Source organism: Eretmochelys imbricata, chromosome 8 (genome assembly GCF_965152235.1).
Source record: "Eretmochelys imbricata isolate rEreImb1 chromosome 8, rEreImb1.hap1, whole genome shotgun sequence".
NCBI classification, from domain to species: Eukaryota; Metazoa; Chordata; order Testudines; family Cheloniidae; genus Eretmochelys; species Eretmochelys imbricata.
In genome coordinates, this window is record NC_135579.1 from 84,059,483 (window position 1) to 84,078,314 (window position 18,832).

The following is an 18,832-nucleotide window of genomic DNA, read 5'->3' on the forward strand; positions in this document are numbered from 1 at the left end:
GGTTGCAAAAAGAAAAGGAGTACTTGTGGCACCTTAGAGACTAACCAATTTATTTGAGCATAAGCTTTCGTGAGCTACAGCTCACTTCATCGGATGCATTCAGTGGAAAATACTGTAAATGTTGATTATCATCAGAAGATTTGCATTTTTTCTCTGGTTAGCATAATATGCAATATTATAAATATAATATAAAATGCAAATCTTCTCATGATAATAAACATTTACAGTATTTTCCACTGAATGCATCCGATGAAGTGAGCTGTAGCTCACGAAAGCTTATACTCAGATAAATTGGTTAGTCTCTAAGGTGCCACAAGAACTCCTTTTCTTTTTGCGAATACGAGACTAACACGGCTGTTACTCTGAAATCTGGTTGCAAAGTAAGCCTTGACAGTATAAACTGATGCACAACAGTTCTCTTGAATCTGAAGCAAGCCAGGCAGAAATGGTGGGATGAAAGGATGATCTTAATGGGTTGATAAGTGTAAATCCTAGTTATAAGCATTTAATGGTCAGTATTCATATCCTGGCACAACCTATTAGTTTTTAAGAACAGCTCACTGTTGATTTTGGTGACTCTCCATGTTCTGATAGATTATGGTGTTTGGTCCCATATAATTATTAACTACTGCACTGCTGATAATTGTTCCTGAAACTTTTAGCTAATAGGCTTGTCTAGGTGCAGCTGCGTGTACCATATTGTTTATAGCAGTATTGTTGTCAAAATAGTATTAGAGCCTTCTGACTGATAGTTGTGACTCTCTGGGTTTTTTTTTATTTTTTTTTTTATATTTGTTAAGATTTCATTGAAATTCAGTCAGGTTTTTGGGCGGTGTTGACTTTTTTGTTTTCATCACCTTTTTTCCTGTTAAGCAAGCACAAGGAGCAAAGGTGGAGAATGAAGTGATGCTTTTGATGGACTGTTGTGAGTATTGTCATGAGTAGAAGAGGCAAAGCTTAGGATGTATCCCAACTATAATGGGATGTGCAAGATGCCATGAGCAGTCAGGCAGTGAAGAGCCACAGTGGATAGACTTCAGTCTTTATGCTGTTATTAAAAAGAAGCAATGTTTTAAACTCAGAACATGCTAATATTATTCTCAATAGAAATAGTTTCCTCCAGTGTTCTCATTTCTTAGCCTTGTTTTGTATCTTGCTTCCATTCATTAAAAAAGAGATTGTGAATTAAATGGTGATTATTTCCAAAACAATTTGTGACCTTAAGTATTATTTTAAATCTCAAATTATTCTTAACTATAAAGAGATATCAAATTTAAAGTAAAGCTGTAACTGGTTGTGGATTTATTCTCACCTGGGATTATTTAGTTTGCTAGTAGGAGTAGAAGAAAGCATTCATCAAAGCTCTTTTGAAGCACCAAGGAGCTCTGCAATTTTTTCCTCTTCCACGCTACTAAACAGAAGGGCTGTTCAGTGCTGCATCCAGAGTCTGTCAGCAGCATTATTGAGTTTGCTGGAGAATTTGGCAGACAGTGAGAGTGACTTAGGGCACTCCTTGCCTTCTGTCTCTCCCAAACCCTGCTGTTTTAGGAATGAAGGAACCTAACCTGAGTATTAAACAGAGACCACTGGTTTGTTAGCTGAGACACCAACTAACTATTATCTTACATTAGAGAGACCAGGTGACTGAGGCATTTTATCTTTTTAAAAAAAGAAAAGGAGTACTTGTGGCACCTTGAAGACTAACATTTATTTGAGCCTAAGCTTTCATGAGCTACAGCTCACTTCATCAGATGCATTCAGTGGAAAATACAGTGGGGAGATTTATATACACAGAGAAAATGAAACAATGGGTGTTACCATACACGCTGTAAGGAGAGTGATCACTTAAGATGAGCTAATACCAGCTGGAGAGCGGCGGGGGAGAAACCTTGTAGTGATAATCAAGGTGGGCCATTTCCACAGTTGACAGGAAGGTCTGAGGAATGGGGGCGGGGGGGGGGTATAGTTTTACTTTGTGTAAAGGTCATTACACAAAGTAAAACTATTCCCCCATGTTTATTTCCCCCCCCCCCCACTGTTCCTCAGACCTTCTTGTCAACTGTGGAAATGGCCCACCTTGATTATCACTACAAAAAGTCGTTCTCTCCCCCCCCCCCCCCAAGCTGGTATTAGCTCATCTTAAGTGATTACTCTCCTTACAGAGTGTATGGTAATACCCATTGTTTCATTTTCTCTGTGTATATAAATCTCCCCACGGTATTTTCCACTGAATGCATCCGATGAAGTGAGCTGTAGCTCATGAAAGCTTAGGCTCTAATAAATTTGTTAGTACCTAAGGTGCCACAAGTACTCTTTTTCTTTTTGTGAATACAGACTAACACGGCTGCTACTCTGAAACCTGTCTTTATCTTTTTAGCGGACCAACTTGTGTTGGTGAGATAGAGATAGAGAGAGACGTAGACAAGATTTCAAGCTTACACAGAGCTCTTGTTCAGGTCACGAAAAGGCACTCAGAGTGGCACAGAACACAAGGTGGAACAGATTGTTTAGCATAAGTAGTTAACACCCATTTCAGGGGACGATACAAGGTGAAGTGGCCCATAACACCTCTCCAAACCTTGTGGGGTTAGGGGAGAGGGAAGCTAAAGGGAGGGGTAAGTGAGTTATAAATTGTTGTAATAAGTGTCTCTATTCAGTCCATGTTTTTTAGTATCTAGCAAAGTTATGAATTTACGTGCCCATGCTTGTCTTTTGAAGGCATTGTGCAGGTTTCCTTTGAGTAGGAGGACTGAGGTCAGATATAGAGTGATCGCTTTATGAAAAGTGTTCACTCACAAGTGATGTGGTGTTTTTGTCTTTTATCATTTTTCTGTGGGAGTTCATTTTGAGAGCATAGTGATTGTCTGGTTTCACCCACATAAAATCATACAATTGTAGAACTGGAAGGGACCTTGAGAGGTCATCTAGTCCAGTTCCCTGCACTCATGGCAGGACTAAGTATTATCTAGACCACCCCTAACAGTGTTTGTCTAACCTGCTCCTAAAAAATATCCAATGATGGAGATTCCACAACCTCCCTAGGCAATTTATTCCAGTACTGACAAAGTTTTTCCTAATATCCAACCTGAATCGCCCTTGCTGCAATATAAGCCCATTGCTTCTTATTCTATCCTCAGAGGTTAAGGAAAACAATTCCCACCCCCTCCTTGTAACAACATTTTATGTACTTAAAAACTGTTATCATGTCCCCTCTCAGTCTTCTCTTCTCCAGACTAAACAAATCCATTTTTTTACCTTCATGTTGTTTTCTAGATATGTAATCATTTTTGTTGCTCTTCTCTGGACTTTCTCCAATTTGTCCACATCTTTCCTGAGATGAGGTGCCCAGAACTGAACACAATACTCCAATTCTGGCCTAATCAGCGTGGAGTAGAGTGGAAGAATTACTTCTTGTGTCTTGCTTACAACGCCCCTGCTAGTACTTCCAGAATGATGTTTGCAATAGTGTTACGCTGTTAACTCATATTTAGCTTGTGATCCACTATGACCCCCAGTAACATAGTTGATACTGAAGCATTCAGTGCACTGGATGAGGTACACCACATGTTGTGATAGACATGTGTAAGACCCATGGATCTTGAAAGGCGTGTTGGATGGGGGGTGTTGATCATCATAGCAGTGGAGGTAGGTCTACAGGTTTTGTATCTTTTATTCTGGCAGAGTCTGGTTCTGCTTTGAGTTGGTATGTCCTGCTCTGTTGGAGTTTGCTTCTGATGATGAGGTTGGGTTTCTTTCTGAGGGCCAGAAGAAGGGGATTAGGAAAGATTTCTTTCAGGATATGGTCCCCGTTGAATATGGGTTGTAGTTGTTCAATGATATGCCGTATGGGTTCGTGTGTGGGGTGGTAAGGTTGGAGAGGGTATTATTTCTATATTGAAGCAGGTTTTCTCAGGATACTTGTGTGGTCTGTTTCATGGTGTGATCTATTTCTCTGGTGGAGTGTCCTTGCTTCATGAAGGCAGTTTAAGTGTGTGAAGATGTTATATTTCGAACTTTCTCCTCAGAGCAGTGGTGCTCAACCTATTGGCTGCATCCAATAATATCTGTATGGCCCTGAGGATGTCACATGGGCTGAGAACCACTGCCTCAGAACATATTATGTGGTATCTGAGTCCCTGGCTGTACATAAACAGATTTCTTGGTGTGTTAAGTGTGGTGACCCATGGGTTTCTTGTAAATAGTGTCTTTAGGGTTCCATTATTGAAGCTGATTGGGTGTCCAGGAAGTTGATGCTAGTGTGGGAGTGTTCTAGAGAGAGTTTAATGGAGGGTGGTGGTGGTTGAAGTTGTGGTGGAAATCTGTGAGGGAATTTAGGCTGGCTGTATAGAAGATAAAAATATTATTGATGTATCTCAGGTATATCATTGATTTTGTGGTGCATTTGTCCAGAAATTCTTCTTCAAGGTGGTCCATGAAGAAGTTGACATACTGGGGAATCATCTGAGTCCCCAGGGCTGTTCCCAAACACTTGGACAAAGTGTGTGTTAAATGTGAAATTGTTATGGGTGAGGATGAAATGGATGAGTTTGGTGATGTTTGTGGTGGATATCTGAATGTTGTCCATTATCTTGTAAAAATTTGAGGCAGGCTGAATGCCATCATTGTGAGGGATATTGGTATATAGAGAGGTGACATCCCTTTTTTCATAATTTCAAAGATCTTTTCTGTCTGAAGTATACATTTTCATTATCGTCTAGATAAAATGAATGTATTGTTTACATATTGCTTTATAGATTATCTTCTTTTTAAAACATCTTTAATGCCACGCCACTACTGAATGAGGTCCTATAAGCGTCATGGAGCAAATTCCCCTACTAACAGATCTTGGTATGCCTGGCAATATTCATGAATCATGAGTTGTCTGCATATTTCCATTGTAGCCATAACTCCCTCATCCTTGAATATGCGCTAATCTCTTGCCCATTAAAAGACGTGACTTTGAGGGGTCCACAGTAATGATCTGCAAAAGATACACATTAGCATTCTGCTAGACAGTCATGCAAGGTCGCCCAAGGTAAGATGCCAGCTGTCCAGTTTACCAAGGTACAGTGAAATGGAAGTGAGTGAAATTGTGTTGAGTACTAGGTGCACCACATAGTTAAAACTGAAGCATTTAGTGCACAGGATGAGGTACATCACATGTTCTGATAGGCACGTGTATGTGATATTTGCACTTACCTACGACAAAATATGTTAGCACAAAGTGTTTTGCGCTGAAATATATTCTTAGATCCCCTGAATATTCATCTATCTAACTGTGAAAACGGATAGGGGTAAAGGAGAAGTTCTGTAAGGAATCTCTTTGAAACACTTACTTTACTTTTTTAATATTCCCCCATTTTAGTCAAATAATATAGTTGAGTGTATCTGTAGGTGAAACATTCACGTGCTGGAAAGATAAGAAAAGAGTTTGATTAGCACCCATTGTGGAGTTTAATTGTACTTTCTCCAGGGAGGAGTAATGCTTTCCATGGTTTGGTGCTTTGCATGATGGTTGATGCTGCATGATACTCTTACCATCTAAACCTATCCTGTTTAAGAACATGTAAAGCTAGGACTTGGCAGGTGGAGCAAGGAGATGGCATTAAACTAAGGTTTAATTCTTAATTTTCTCTAGTCTCGATAGAGTACATAAATTTCTCAGTGGTCAGTTTTAAAAACTATTCATTCAAACCAGATATAGCCCATTTCAGTCTCTTTAATGGGGAACCTAATAACTTTCTCTGATGTGGTGCATAAAGCACTGATATTTTGTTTTGTTTTTATTGCCAGATGCAAACTTGTTCATGTATTTATAGACAGTAAAGCTATTGGTGCCAGACAAGAATTTAAATTAATATTTTCACCCCCACTGTTTTCTCTTTCACTCTGGATATCTGTCTCAGGCCATTACTACTCTTTGCATCCTGCTACCACATAGTGACTTTGTTGTCACTTGCAGCATTTCTTCTGTCGTTCTGCTCTTATGCCTGGAACAGCTACTCAGTCAGTGTAGACCAACAAAGCTGGTGACTTTTAGCAAAGGAACAAATGTCTATCCTTGCTAGCCCACAATCTGCTAGACGATTATTCAGTATTTTGCAGTCTCAAAGCAACACATGTTCTGGCATGTCCTGTTTACCAAGTCCCATCCTTTCCAACTCTTAAAAGATTCCTGAAAGCCCTCCTCTTTTGCAGTGAATCATATGAGCTATAGTGACCACATGTTGTTCTCAGTGTTATACCAGAATCTGGCCATACTCATGAGTATTAAAAATATGCCATCTCTTGGTGATAGGGATTTAGTTCTTTCTTTAGTACTTCCTTCCTATTGCAAAACAGCATGTGCCTTCATGACACTATGTAAATAACAAATCTGCTTCCTTACTAAATATCTTGACACATTTTACTAGATTACCTTCACTTTCTATGGCTTCTGCTCCCTTCCCCTTGTCTAAGAGCCATCACAGCGGCAATACAGAAGTTGCTTTCTGTAGCACGGCGAGAGTCACCGGTGTGGCGCCTCCCGCTGGTCGTTCTGGGAATTAGCTCTTTAGCCTTCAGAGTGCCCTCTGCAGGCCAGTGTCCCACTTGCCTTAGGCCACCATGTCCCTCCCAGACCCCGGTGCCCCTTTATCTTGGGTGCTGCCCCCTGGCAGTACACGCTCTCTCTGGGTCTCCCCACCCAGGGGAACCTCCAACCCTCTATCCCCACCTCGCCTCAGTCTATGGCTACTGCCAGTCACCCTCTAGCCCCCGCTCACTGAGGCAGACTGCAGTGTACAAGCCATTCATCATTGGCAAAGCGGGGTTTTAGCCTGCTGCCTTTGCCTAAACCCTGGGCTGCAGCCTCTGCAACCCCAGTACCTGGTTTGGCCTTTGACAAGGCCTGCAGCTTGGGGAGTTGCTAAGCGGGGCTCCTCTCAGCTTTCCCCAGCACGGCTCAGTTGCCTGCACCCTCAGCTCCCAGGCAGCTAGGTCTTTCTCCCTCTGAAGCTGGAGGGAGTGTGTGTCTAGCTCCTGGCTCATAGCCCTTTTATCAGGGCCAGCTGAGGTCTGATTGGGGCGTGGCCCTGCTGTGGCTTCTTCCCCAATCAGCCTAGCTTTTAGCCTGCAGCTCCAGCCCTCTCCCAGGGCTGACTGTAACCCTTTCCAGACCAGAGAGCGGGTGACCACCCCGCTACACGTTCAAATGGAATGTTTTCAAGATATTCTTTTGATATTTCTTGCTATTTTCTAATTCTCCTCTGATTTCGTATCTCTCTCCCCTCTCCTTCATGAGAATCAAAATCTCCTTATGCTCTACATTACCAGATGTCAGGCATACTGGAATACTGTTTTTATATGTTAGTGTGCTAGCTTGTATTGACACTGTTGGCAGTAGTCTGCTGTCATGCTCAATTGGGACAGAAAGGCCTATTGCTTGTTGGAAAATTAATTAATTCAGAGTGTCTGTGTGTTGATAATAGAATTATTTTAAAAGAAGATAAAAGCACAAAGAAGCCTGCATTAAAGTAAATTAGCTTTTAATTTTATAAAGATCCGAGTGTGAAATATAAATGAACTAAATGGTGAAGCTAGCAGATTTTGTGAAATTATAGTCCAAAAAATACATCAACTGTGATCCAGCACACTTCCATCAACTGAGAAGTCCCTGAGGGGCTCAATAAGATAAGTAGTTTTCCACAGCAGAGTCCAGTTATTTTTTCCCTGATGTCCATCTTCTCTCAGAATAGATGCATACCACCAGGCTCTGCTTTAGGGTGTTCTCCTGAGGAGGTACTAGTGCTAGCTTTCTTTGATCTCGCTGTGAAGAGGACAAGCGGAGTCAGGATGACCATGGTGGGAGGTGTTATTTCTTCTAACCTGGTCTTTTCTTCCACTTTGAAATGGAGAAGAGAAAGCAGGGCAGCCCTTGAATGAAGAAAAGCAGAAAAGAGCCAGCCTCTCCTATCATGCCTCTCCCATCCTCAGTGCTCATCCTCAGTGCCCTCCCTCAGAAAAGGAAAACCCTGCAGCTACGAAAGTGAAATAAGCTCTAATAGCGTAAGGTACATTGACAGTGGTATAACTTAATCTGCACTAGGGCTTATACTATTATAACTGTATAAGTTAAAAAAGTGACTCCCCCAACTGACCTAGTTATACTGGTACAAGTTTTCTAGTGTACATCAGCCCATAGGTCTTTGAAACCTGTTCTGAACTGAACCCGGATAAAGACATGGTATGAATGTTAAGTGAAGACACTAAATAAGGAAGTACTTTCCTATGATGATCGTGGTTGTTGTTAATTAATTTATTATTTATATGTATTACCATAGTGCCTAGGAGCTTGTCAGAAGGTTGCACACTTTTTGAGTTAAGTGGAATGACACCCATAATAGACATGCTTAATATCACAACATATACACAGTTCTCAACTGAGACCATAGCAGTAGCTCTGTCTTGGCTCCCTCAGAGCAGAGCCAAGGATGCAGATGCTATAATACATGCATCAGAATGCCATTAGAAAAATAGGACTGCTCTGTAACAAACTATTTATCATGCTGAACACCTCTAAGCCTGATCAGAGGGGAAGGAAGCTGGAAGAAAAATGTCTAGAAAGGCTTTTGTAAAATCATACATACAAGCCCCTCCCTCCCCCAAAAGTGAGAGAGAAATCCATCCATCCTTGGGCCCATAACTTAGTTACTTCACTAACCTCCATGTTCCATAATTCACAAAGAGTTTATAAAAGCAAGCCCTCCCCTCCCCCCCCCTTCTTGTCAGGAAAGATCTGTGAATATGGAGCCATAAGGGGCCCTCGTCTTAGTAAAACCTCATGCATTTTACAAAATATTATACAGTAGGTTTACTGGTACAGTGTAGTATCATAAATAATGAAAATTGGACTGCACATGCCAAATGAGCAAAGTAAATTTGTTATGAACTTTCTAAATGGTTTTATTCACTAACTTGCTAATTCTCAAAATTTGTTGATTCACAGTGGTTATTCTCAGATCAGTTATTAGCGTAAGTTAGTGAAGTTCTGCTTTACTAAAATGTGTCTTTGGAGATTTTTTCAAACAGGAGTATCAACATTCTGGTTGCTGCAACTTCCTTCAAGATCAGAGAACCTTTACTTTTATCCAGTTTATATAAAAGCATGCAAAAAACAGAAGCTCACATGATCAAGAAGTCTCATCTATAGGAGAGAAATAGCAAAGTTCTTGTGTAGTCCTGATGGCTAGGTATAACATGGTACAGCATACGCGTGTACTAGAAAGCCCAAAGAGGGACACACACAACCAAAAACCTGATTTGGTTTCCTGAGGACTGCACTTAGCCCTGTCTTGTCAGACGAATCAATTTTCCACCACAACCCGACCCTCTCTTGGCCTGTGGACATGAGAGAGTAAGAGATTGGATGCACAAGTAGTTTGAGATTTTCACTTTGTGGATTTGGATCTCCACGCCATAGAGGACTCTTGGCTATATGCCCACTCATAGTCTCTACTGAGACTTGATCTGAACTATGACAGCATCTCACTTCCTGCTGCACACCTTGCAAGAACTTGCAGGATCAAAGCCATAGTTGTTATAAGTGAACCCCATGCCAACCCCATCCCCATTGAGGTATAAAGAACAGCAGTGCCATAAAATATATCCACAGTTGTCAAAGGGTATGAAAAGCAGGGATTCTAGGGCAGTTACCTTAGTTTGTAGCAGAGATATTAACAGTTTCTGTGCAGTTCCAATCAAATGGTATTGTCTCAGCCAGGCAGAGTTCAGGGATGCTGTACAGCTGCTGATGGATAACTAGAGGTTTTTTTTCTCTTGTACAATTCTCTGCACTCTGGTTGTGGATATCAGATTTGCATAATCACTGTATGGTTATTTCTTAATAACTATAACGGATGCAGATCCTTATGTCCTAGTGGGCTAATAATGACAGCTAGCCAATCAGAGTACAGAGATTTGCATAATCAGTGGAGTTATTTCTGAAAAATCACACAGTGATTATGCATATTACTCTGACTACTCCAATTCTTCTGCCCTGATTGGCTTTTGTACTAAGAATTTGTTGCAGCAAACAGCCCCCAAGAGACTACCTCAGTCTTTCCCTCCAGCTGAAACAGGAAAATTCCAAAATGTACATAGGGGCAAGAAGAAGAAGGGGCTGGGCAGGGGGTGCAGGCGGAAGAAGATGGGGTGGTTCACACTGCTGAATAGAGAGATGTTCAAAAAAACCCTTTTAAATTTGTTTTCCTTTTCTTATTATTGCCTGTCCTCATCCTTCCCTGCCTACAGGTTAATTTGTTTCCAGAATAATTGTCAGAATTATGTTTACATAGGGCCATGGAAGAACAAGGCCATATTTTTGGTACTAATGTTTAATACAATGATATAGTGATACTCCTCTCCTACAAGCATGCCTAACTCAATCTTAAACTGAATGTTCTGTTCAAAGGGATGGTTAAAACAAGGAACAGTTCTATATTGAACCATGGGGTGAGCTGTTCATTGTGGCTCCCAAAAGACAACCAGCACCTTGAGTTTTGCTGGTAACCAGCCAGTGATATGCTTTCACAATTCTTCCCTACTCAGAGGGATAGGCAGCTGCATTCTGCACTAGATGAAGAGACTGAGCAGCCTAGGTGGTTAGTCCCAGACGCACCATGTTTCCAACCAAAGAAGTAACCAAAGCACTGGTGACCTTTTGATACGGTCTTTTGACACGGTCTCCCACAGTATTCTTGTCAGCAAGTTAAAGAAGTATGGGCTGGATGAATGCACTATAAGGTGGGTAGAAAGTTGGCTAGATTGTCGGGCTCAACGGGTAGTGATCAATGGCTCCATGTCTAGTTGGCAGCCGGTGTCAAGTGGAGTGCCCCAGGGGTCGGTCCTGGGGCCGGTTTTGTTCAATATCTTCATAAATGATCTGGAGGATGGTGTGGATTGCACTCTCAGCAAATTTGCAGATGATACTAAACTGGGAGGAGTGGTAGATACGCTGGAGGGCAGGAATAGGATACAGAGGGACCTAGACAAATTGGAGGATTGGGCCAAAAGAAATCTGATGAGGTTCAATAAGGATAAGTGCAGGGTCCTGCACTTAGGACGGAAGAACCCAATGCACAGCTACAGACTAGGGACCGAATGGCTAGGCAGCAGTTCTGCGGAAAAGGACCTAGGGGTGACAGTGGACAAGAAGCTGGATATGAGTCAGCAGTGTGCCCTTGTTGCCAAAAGGCCAATGGCATTTTGGGATGTATAAGTAGGGGCATAGCGAGCAGATCGAGGGACGTGATCATCCCCCTCTATTCGACATTGGTGAGGCCTCATCTGGAGTACTGTGTCCAGTTTTGGGCCCCACACTACAAGAAGGATGTGGAGAAATTGGAGAGAGTCCAGCGAAGGGCAACAAAAATGATTAGGGGTCTGGAACACATGAGTTATGAGGAGAGGCTGAGCGAACTGGGATTGTTTAGTCTGCGGAAGAGAAGAATGAGGGGGGATTTGATAGCTGCTTTCAACTACCTGAGAGGTAGTTCCAGAGAGGATGGTTCTAGACTATTCTGAGTGGTGGAAGAGGACAGGACAAGGAGTAATAGTCTCAAGTTGCAGTGGGGGAGGTTTAGGTTGGATATTAGGAAAAACTTTTTCACTAGGAGGGTGGTGAAACACTGGAATGTGTTGCCTAGGGAGGTGGTGGAATCTCCTTCCTTAGAAGTTTTTAAGGTCAGGCATGACAAAGCCCTGGCTGGGATGATTTAATTGGGGATGGGTCCTGCTTTTGAGCAGGGGGTTGGACTAGATGACCTCCTGAGGTCCCTTCCAACCCTGATATTCTATGATTCTATGACCTATAGCAGGTGCTGTACAGGAGACGAAAGAGCTCAATTTTCTGGTCAGCTGAAGATGAGAGTATTTCTGGCCATTGTTGGTAGCTGGGGATCCAGGAGCAGAGAGCTGTCTAGTGAGGCTCCAAGATTGAAATCCACTTTGAAAGTGTACATAAGTGTACACATTGGAGCAGGTTTAGACTCAATGAGTTCCTCAGAATGGTTTTCCCTACTAATCAGCTTCACCTTTTTCTTTCCTAGAGAGATCTTATGCTAACTGGATCTCTTTCTGGGTCATCTCTCTCTGTCTGTCACTATGAGAGCAAGGAAACTGCTCTATCTGGGTTTAATGACAAGGAAACCTAGTGTACAGTGTCAGCAGCATATCAACAGGGTAGCCAGCTGAAGGTCTTACTCCAATTCAGAGTGGACAAGTGGTTGCATTGTTAAACTCGCCACCGCAGCTGGCACTGATTGGCATTTTTGGCAGAGAAGGGAAGGAGAATGATTTATCCTCTTGCCTGTGGTGGTGTCACATTTGAGTTTCCTTAGCCCTGGTCTACACTAGGAGTTGAGGTCGAATTTAGCAGCATTAAATCGATTTAACCCTGCACCTGTCCACACGACGAAGCCCTTTTTTTCGATTTAAAGGGCTCTTAAAATCGATTTCCTTACTCCATCCCCGACAAGGGGATTAGCGCTGAAATCGGCCTTGCCGGGTCGAATTTAGGGTACTGTGGATGAATTAGATGGTATTGACCTCCGGGAGCTATCCCAGAGAGCTCCATTGTGACCGCTCTGGACAGCACTCTCAACACAGATGCATTGGACAGGTAGACAAGAAAAGGCCCGCGAACTTTTGAATTTCAATTTCCTGTTTGGCCAGCGTGGCAAGCTGCAGGTGAGTGCAGAGCTCGTCAGCAGAGATGACCATGATGGAGTCCCAGAATCGCAAAAGAGCTCCAGCATGGACTGAACGGGAGGTACAGGATCTGATCACTGTATGCGGAAAGGAATCCATGCTATCAGAACTATGTTCCAGTTTTTGAAATGCCAAACATTTGTCAAAATCTCCCAGGGCATGAAGGACAGAGGCCATAACAGGGTCCCGAAGCAGTGCCGTGTGAAACTTAAGGAGCTGAGGCAAGCCTACCAGAAAACCAGAGAGGCAAACGGCCGCACCAGGTCAGAGCCCCAAACATGCCGCTTCTATGATGAGCTGCATGTCATTTTAGGGGGTTCAGCCACCACTACCCTAGCTGTGTTGTTTGACTCCTTCAATGGAGATGGAGGCAACACAGAAGCAGGTTTTGGGGACGAGTAAGATAGCTCACAGCAAGCAAGCGGAGAAACCGCTTTTCCCGACAGCCAGGAACTGTTTCTCACCCTGGACCTGGAGCCAGTACCCCCCGAACCCACCCAAGGCTGCCTCCTGGACCCGCCAGGCGGAGACGGGACCTCTGGTGAGTGTACCTTTTAAAATAGCATACATGGTTTAAAAGCAAGCATGTGAAAGGATTAATTTGCCCTGGCATTTGCGGCTCTTTTGGATGTACTCCCAAAGCCTTTGCAAAAGGTTTCTGGGGAGGGCAGCCTTATTCCGTCCACCATGGTAGGACATTTTACCACTCCAGGCCAGTAGCATGTACTCGGGAATCATTGTAGAACAAAGCATTGCAGTGTATGTTTGCTGGCGTTCAAACAACATCCGTTCTTTATCTCTCTGTGTTATCCTCAGGAGAGTGATATCATTCATGGTCACCTGGTTGAAATAGGGTGCTTTTCTTAAGGGGACATTCAGAGGTGCCTGTTCCTGCTGGGCTGTTTGCCTGTGACTGAACAGAAATGTTCCCCACTGTTAGCCACAGGGAGGGGGCAGGGGTGAGAGGCTAGCCACGCAGTGAGGGGGAGGCAAAATGCGACCTTGGAATGAAAGCACATGTGCTATGTATGTAATGTTAACAGCAAGGTTTACCGTGAAAGAGTGTACCCATTTTTCTATAAAATGTCTTTTTAAATACCACTGTCCCTTTTTTTTCTCCACCAGCTGCATGTGTTTCAAGGATCACAGGATCTTCTCCTTCCCAGAGGCTAGTGAAGATTAGAAGGCGAAAAAAACGCACTCGCAATGAAATGTTCTCTGAACTCATGCTGTCCTCCCACACTGACAGAGCACAGACGAATTCATGGAGGCAGACAATGTCAGAGTGCAGGAAAGCACAAAATGACCGGGAGGAGAGGTGGCGGGCTGAAGAGAGTAAGTGGCAGGCTGAAGAGAGGGCTGAAGCTGAAAGGTGGCAGCAGCGTGATGAGAGGAGGCAGGATTCAATGTTGAGGCTGCTAGAGGATCAAACTAATATGCTCCAGCATATGGTTGAGCTGCAGGAAAGGCAGCAGGAGCACAGACCGCCGCTACAGCCCCTGTGTAACCAACCGCCCTCCTCCCCAAGTTCCATAGACTCCTCACCCAGACGCCCAAGAATGTGGTGGGGGGGGCCTCCGGCCACTCCACTCCAGAGGATTGCCCAAGCAACAGAAGGCTGGCATTCAATAAGTTTTAAACTTTTAAAGTGCTGTGTGGCCTAGTCCTTCCCTCCTCCACCACCCCTCCCAGTGCTTCTCTCCTCCGCCACCCCTCCCAGGCTACCTTGGCAGTTATCCCCCTATTTGTGTGATGAATTAATAAAGAATGCATGAATGTGAAGCAACAGTGACTTTATTGCCTCTGCAAGCGGTGATCGAAGGGAGGAGGGGAGGGTGGTTAGCTTACAGGGAAGTAGAGTAAACCAAGGGGCAGGGGGTTTCATCAAGGAGAAACAAACAGAACTTTCACACCGTAGCCTGGCCAGTCATGAAACTGGTTTTCAAAGCTTCTCTGATGCGTACCGCGCCCTCCTGTGCTCTTCTAACCACCCTGGTGTCTGGCTGCGCATAACCAGCAGCCAGGCGATTTGCCTCAACCTCCCACCCCGCCATAAACGTCTCCCCCTTACTCTCACAGATATTGTGGAGCACACAGCAAGCAGTAATAACAGTGGGAATATTGGTTTCGCTGAGGTCTAAGCAAGTCAGTAAACTGCGCCAGCGCGCCTTTAAACGTCCAAATGCACATTCTACCACCATTCTGCACTTGCTCAGCCTGTAGTTGAACAGCTCCTGACTACTGTCCAGGCTGCCTGTGTACGGCTTCATGAGCCATGGCATTAAGGGGTAGGCTGGGTCCCCAAGGATACATATAGGCATTTCAACAACCCCAACAGTTATTTTCTGGTCTGGGAATAAAGTCCCTTCCTGCAGCTTTTGAAACAGACCAGAGTTCCTGAAGATGCGAGCATCATGTACCTTTCCCGGCCATCCCACGTTGATGTTGGTGAAACGTCCCTTGTGATCCACCAGAGCTTGCAGCACTACTGAAAAGTACCCCTTGCGGTTTATGTACTTGGCAGCTTGGTGCTCCGGTGCCAAGATAGGGATATGGGTTCCGTCTATGGCCCCACCACAGTTAGGGAATCCCATTGCAGCAAAGCCATCCACTTTGACCTACACATTTCCCAGGGTCACTACCCTTGATATCATCAGATCTTTGATTGCGTGGGCTACTTGCATCACAGCAGGCCCCACAGTAGATTTGCCCACTCCAAATTGATTCCCGACTGACCGGTAGCTGTCTGGCGTTGCAAGCTTCCACAGGGCTATTGCCACTCGCTTCTCAACTGTGAGGGCTGCTGTCATCTTGGTATTCATGTGCTTCAGAGCAGGGGAAAGCAAGTCACAAAGTTCCATGAAAGTGCCCTTATGCATGCGAAAGTTTCACAGCCACTGGGAATCATCCCAGAGCTGCAACACTATGCGGTCCCACCAGTCCGTGCTTGTTTTCCGGGCCCAGAATCGGCGTTCCACCGCATGAACCTGCCCCATTAGCACCATGATGCCTGCATTGCCAGGGACCGTGCTTTGAGAGAAGTCTGCGTCCGTGTCCCCATCACTCTTGTCACCGTGCTGACGTCGCCTACTCGCCCGGTTTCACTTTGCCAGGTTCTGGTGCTGCATATACTGCTGGATAACGTGCGTGATGTTTAATGTGCTCCTAATTGCCAAAGTGATCTGAGCGGGCTCCATGCTTGCCGTGGTATGGCGTCTGCACAGAAAAAAGGTGCGGAACAATTGTCTGCTGTTGCTCTGACGGAGGGAGGGGCGACTGATGACATGGCTTACAGGGCTGGCTTTCAGGGAATTAAAATCAACAAAGGAGGTGGCTTTACATCAAGGAGAAACAGAAACAACTGTCACACAGAGTGGCCCCCTCAAGGATTGAACTCAAACCCCTGGGTTTAGCAGGCCAATGCTCAACCCACTAAGCTATCCCTCCCTCTGGTATTTCAGGCAGGACTGAATCTCCATTAAAGTTTTCAAGGTGCCCCTGACAGACCTCACCAAAACAATTGTCGGCTGTTGATTTCACAGGGTGGGGGGGGGGAGCAAATGAATACAAAACAAATCTGGTCTATTTCTTGTTTTGGTCCATTCCATCTATTTTTTACATCTTTGGCTGGCAGCAGATGGTGCAATAGGACTGCTAGCCATCCTCATCTCCTGGCTGCTCGGCAGAAGATGGTGCAATAGGACTGCTAGCCATCCTCATCTCCTGGCTGCTCGGCAGAAGATGGTGCAATAGGACTGCCTGCAGGACTAAAGAGAATGACCTGGTCGAGTCACTCCTAATTTAGTCCCTGCGCCCATGTCTGCCCAGGCGCTCCTGACCGACCTTACCGAGGCGGCCGGGAGCACCTTGGACATGATGACGATGGTTTTCAGGCCTATTGCACCGTCTGCTGCCACAAGGCAATGGGTTGCTGCTGCTGCGTAGCACCTGCCAGCACCCAGGAGACATACGGTGACCGTGAGCTGAGCAGACTCCATGCTTGCCGTGGTATGGTGTCTGCACAGGTAACTCAGGAAAAAAGGCGTGAAACGATTGTCTGCCGTTGCTTTCACGGAGGGAGGGCCTGATAACATGTACCCAGAACCACCCGCAACAACGTTTTTTGCCCCATCAGGCATTGGGATCTCAACCCAGAATTCCAATGGGTGGTGGAGACTGTGGGACCTGTGGGATAGCTACCCACAGTGCAACACTCGAAGTCGACGCTAGTCTCGGTACTGTGGAAGCACTCCGCCGAGTTAATGCACTTAGAGCATTTTGTGTGGGGGGACACACAATCGACTATATAAAAATGATTTCTAAAAAACAGACTTCTATAAATGCGACCTAATTTTGTAGTGTAGACATACCCCTAGTGGGGCCATATGGAGAAGCTTGCACTGTCATTGCCAATGCTGCACCTGTTCTGTAAACAAACAACTTCATTCTCCAGGGAGGTCAGGCAAGCATCTTTCACCGGAACTGAATTCACTTAAAACAAAATTAAAAGGTTTTCTCAGGTTTCTGCCTGCTGGTTTTAAACTTTCTAGATATTTGAATTATTCCAGTGAAAAACAGCAGCCATGATTAACACACAAGTTTTATTTACACTAACTTGTCTTATTATTTTCTCTCGCTTTTAAAAACTATTTTAAGGTGGGGATTTACTTTTCTGATTGTAATGAAGCAAAACATTGTTCCCTCTAGATGTAACATTTCAAACAGTATTCGGTAGTAACATCGTTTTTTGTTTTTAATTCCAGGAGTTTGTTTTTTGTAATAATTGTAAGAAAATTTAGTAATATGAACTTCATTTATTTTCAGGGTTCCAGATGATGAGATGGCAACAGAACCACTAAAATATGCCGAACAGCTTCCTGTAGCTCAGATAATACACCAGGTATGCCTTTCCATTACAAGTATTTGCTTTCAGAATACGCAAGATTCATAATCTTTAAAATGTAATACTTTTGTTAGGTTTTACAGAATCAATATGCTTCTGCTAGAGGCACAGACAAACTTTAGATGACAGCTGTTAAATCATAAAAGTCTTATTCAAAGCACAGCAATTAAAGGCTATTTGCACTATGACACAAGAATTCTGACTTCAGTGGTGACACAGGATGCAGTTAAAAATTTTGTAATTTTTTTCCCTAAAAAACAGAAATAGATTCCTTCCAACTTGCATCTTGACCCGAATCACAACATGCCTGCTCTCTTTGAAAAAGCAGCTAAATTACAATACCATTATCACAGTGTATTTGTAATGAAGAGTTGAACAGGGAAAACAATTTCCCTTCCCAATATAATTCTGAATGAGATCTGAGTAACATTTCCATTTCCAACAGCGGTGCCATCATACTTTCTGTTCCTTGCGCAGCATAGCTGGTATCACAGCAAAAAGCACTGTTGGTAGAGTTTTGCCTTAGGTATTTCATTCTAGTTGTGGCTGTAATTAACTGCTGGCCCATTGGGCCAGATGTTAATATTGTCTAGATGGCAGATTATCTACAGCTCTGGCCTTCAGACACAACTGACTTTGAACCATGATAGATCAACAAGAGAAAATGGAAATCCACCAAATGTCAAAGTTGCTGAGAGTATCCTATGAGTATTTATTAATTGTTGTTGTTATTGTAGATCTTTTCAAATATCTTTGTCAATCAGAGGGTTTCTTTGCAGTTGAATTGCTTGCTGCAGGCAATGCCAGTTTTAGCTTAAAGGAAACATGGGCTTTATTTTAAAACTTTCAAGCGTACAGGCATTTTCTGCAAGATGTAAACACAAGGGATTTTAATTTTTTTTTGGCTGAAATCTGCACCTCCGGGAAGAATATCTGATGTGTTCAGAACATTGGAGATTGGAAATCAGGACCAGTTTGTATGTCAGGAATTCCCTGGTGTTGTCAGAGCTTCAGATGACCCAACAGCCTTCAAATGTCACATTTAAAATTCTGTCTTCATGCCTGACTCTCAGCATAAATGAATTAAACAACAGAGCAGGCAGCAAGTCAATATGTTCTTAACAGCAAGAGTGAGGAGTGAAACAATTTGTGGGTGGTTTGGAATAGGTAAATAGGAATTGC

At 43.8% G+C, this 18,832-nt stretch overlaps 1 protein-coding gene across 1 annotated transcript in view; it reads left to right on the top strand.

The window, feature by feature from the left end:
- The window catches only part of PIGK (phosphatidylinositol glycan anchor biosynthesis class K), a 120,212-nt gene that overhangs the window by 67,296 nt on the left and 34,084 nt on the right, over positions 1–18,832 (top strand). The window contains exon 10 of the mRNA XM_077824984.1: positions 17,572–17,647. Coding sequence (XP_077681110.1) covers positions 17,572–17,647 — 76 coding nt within the window. The remainder of the gene's footprint in view (positions 1–17,571; positions 17,648–18,832) is intronic.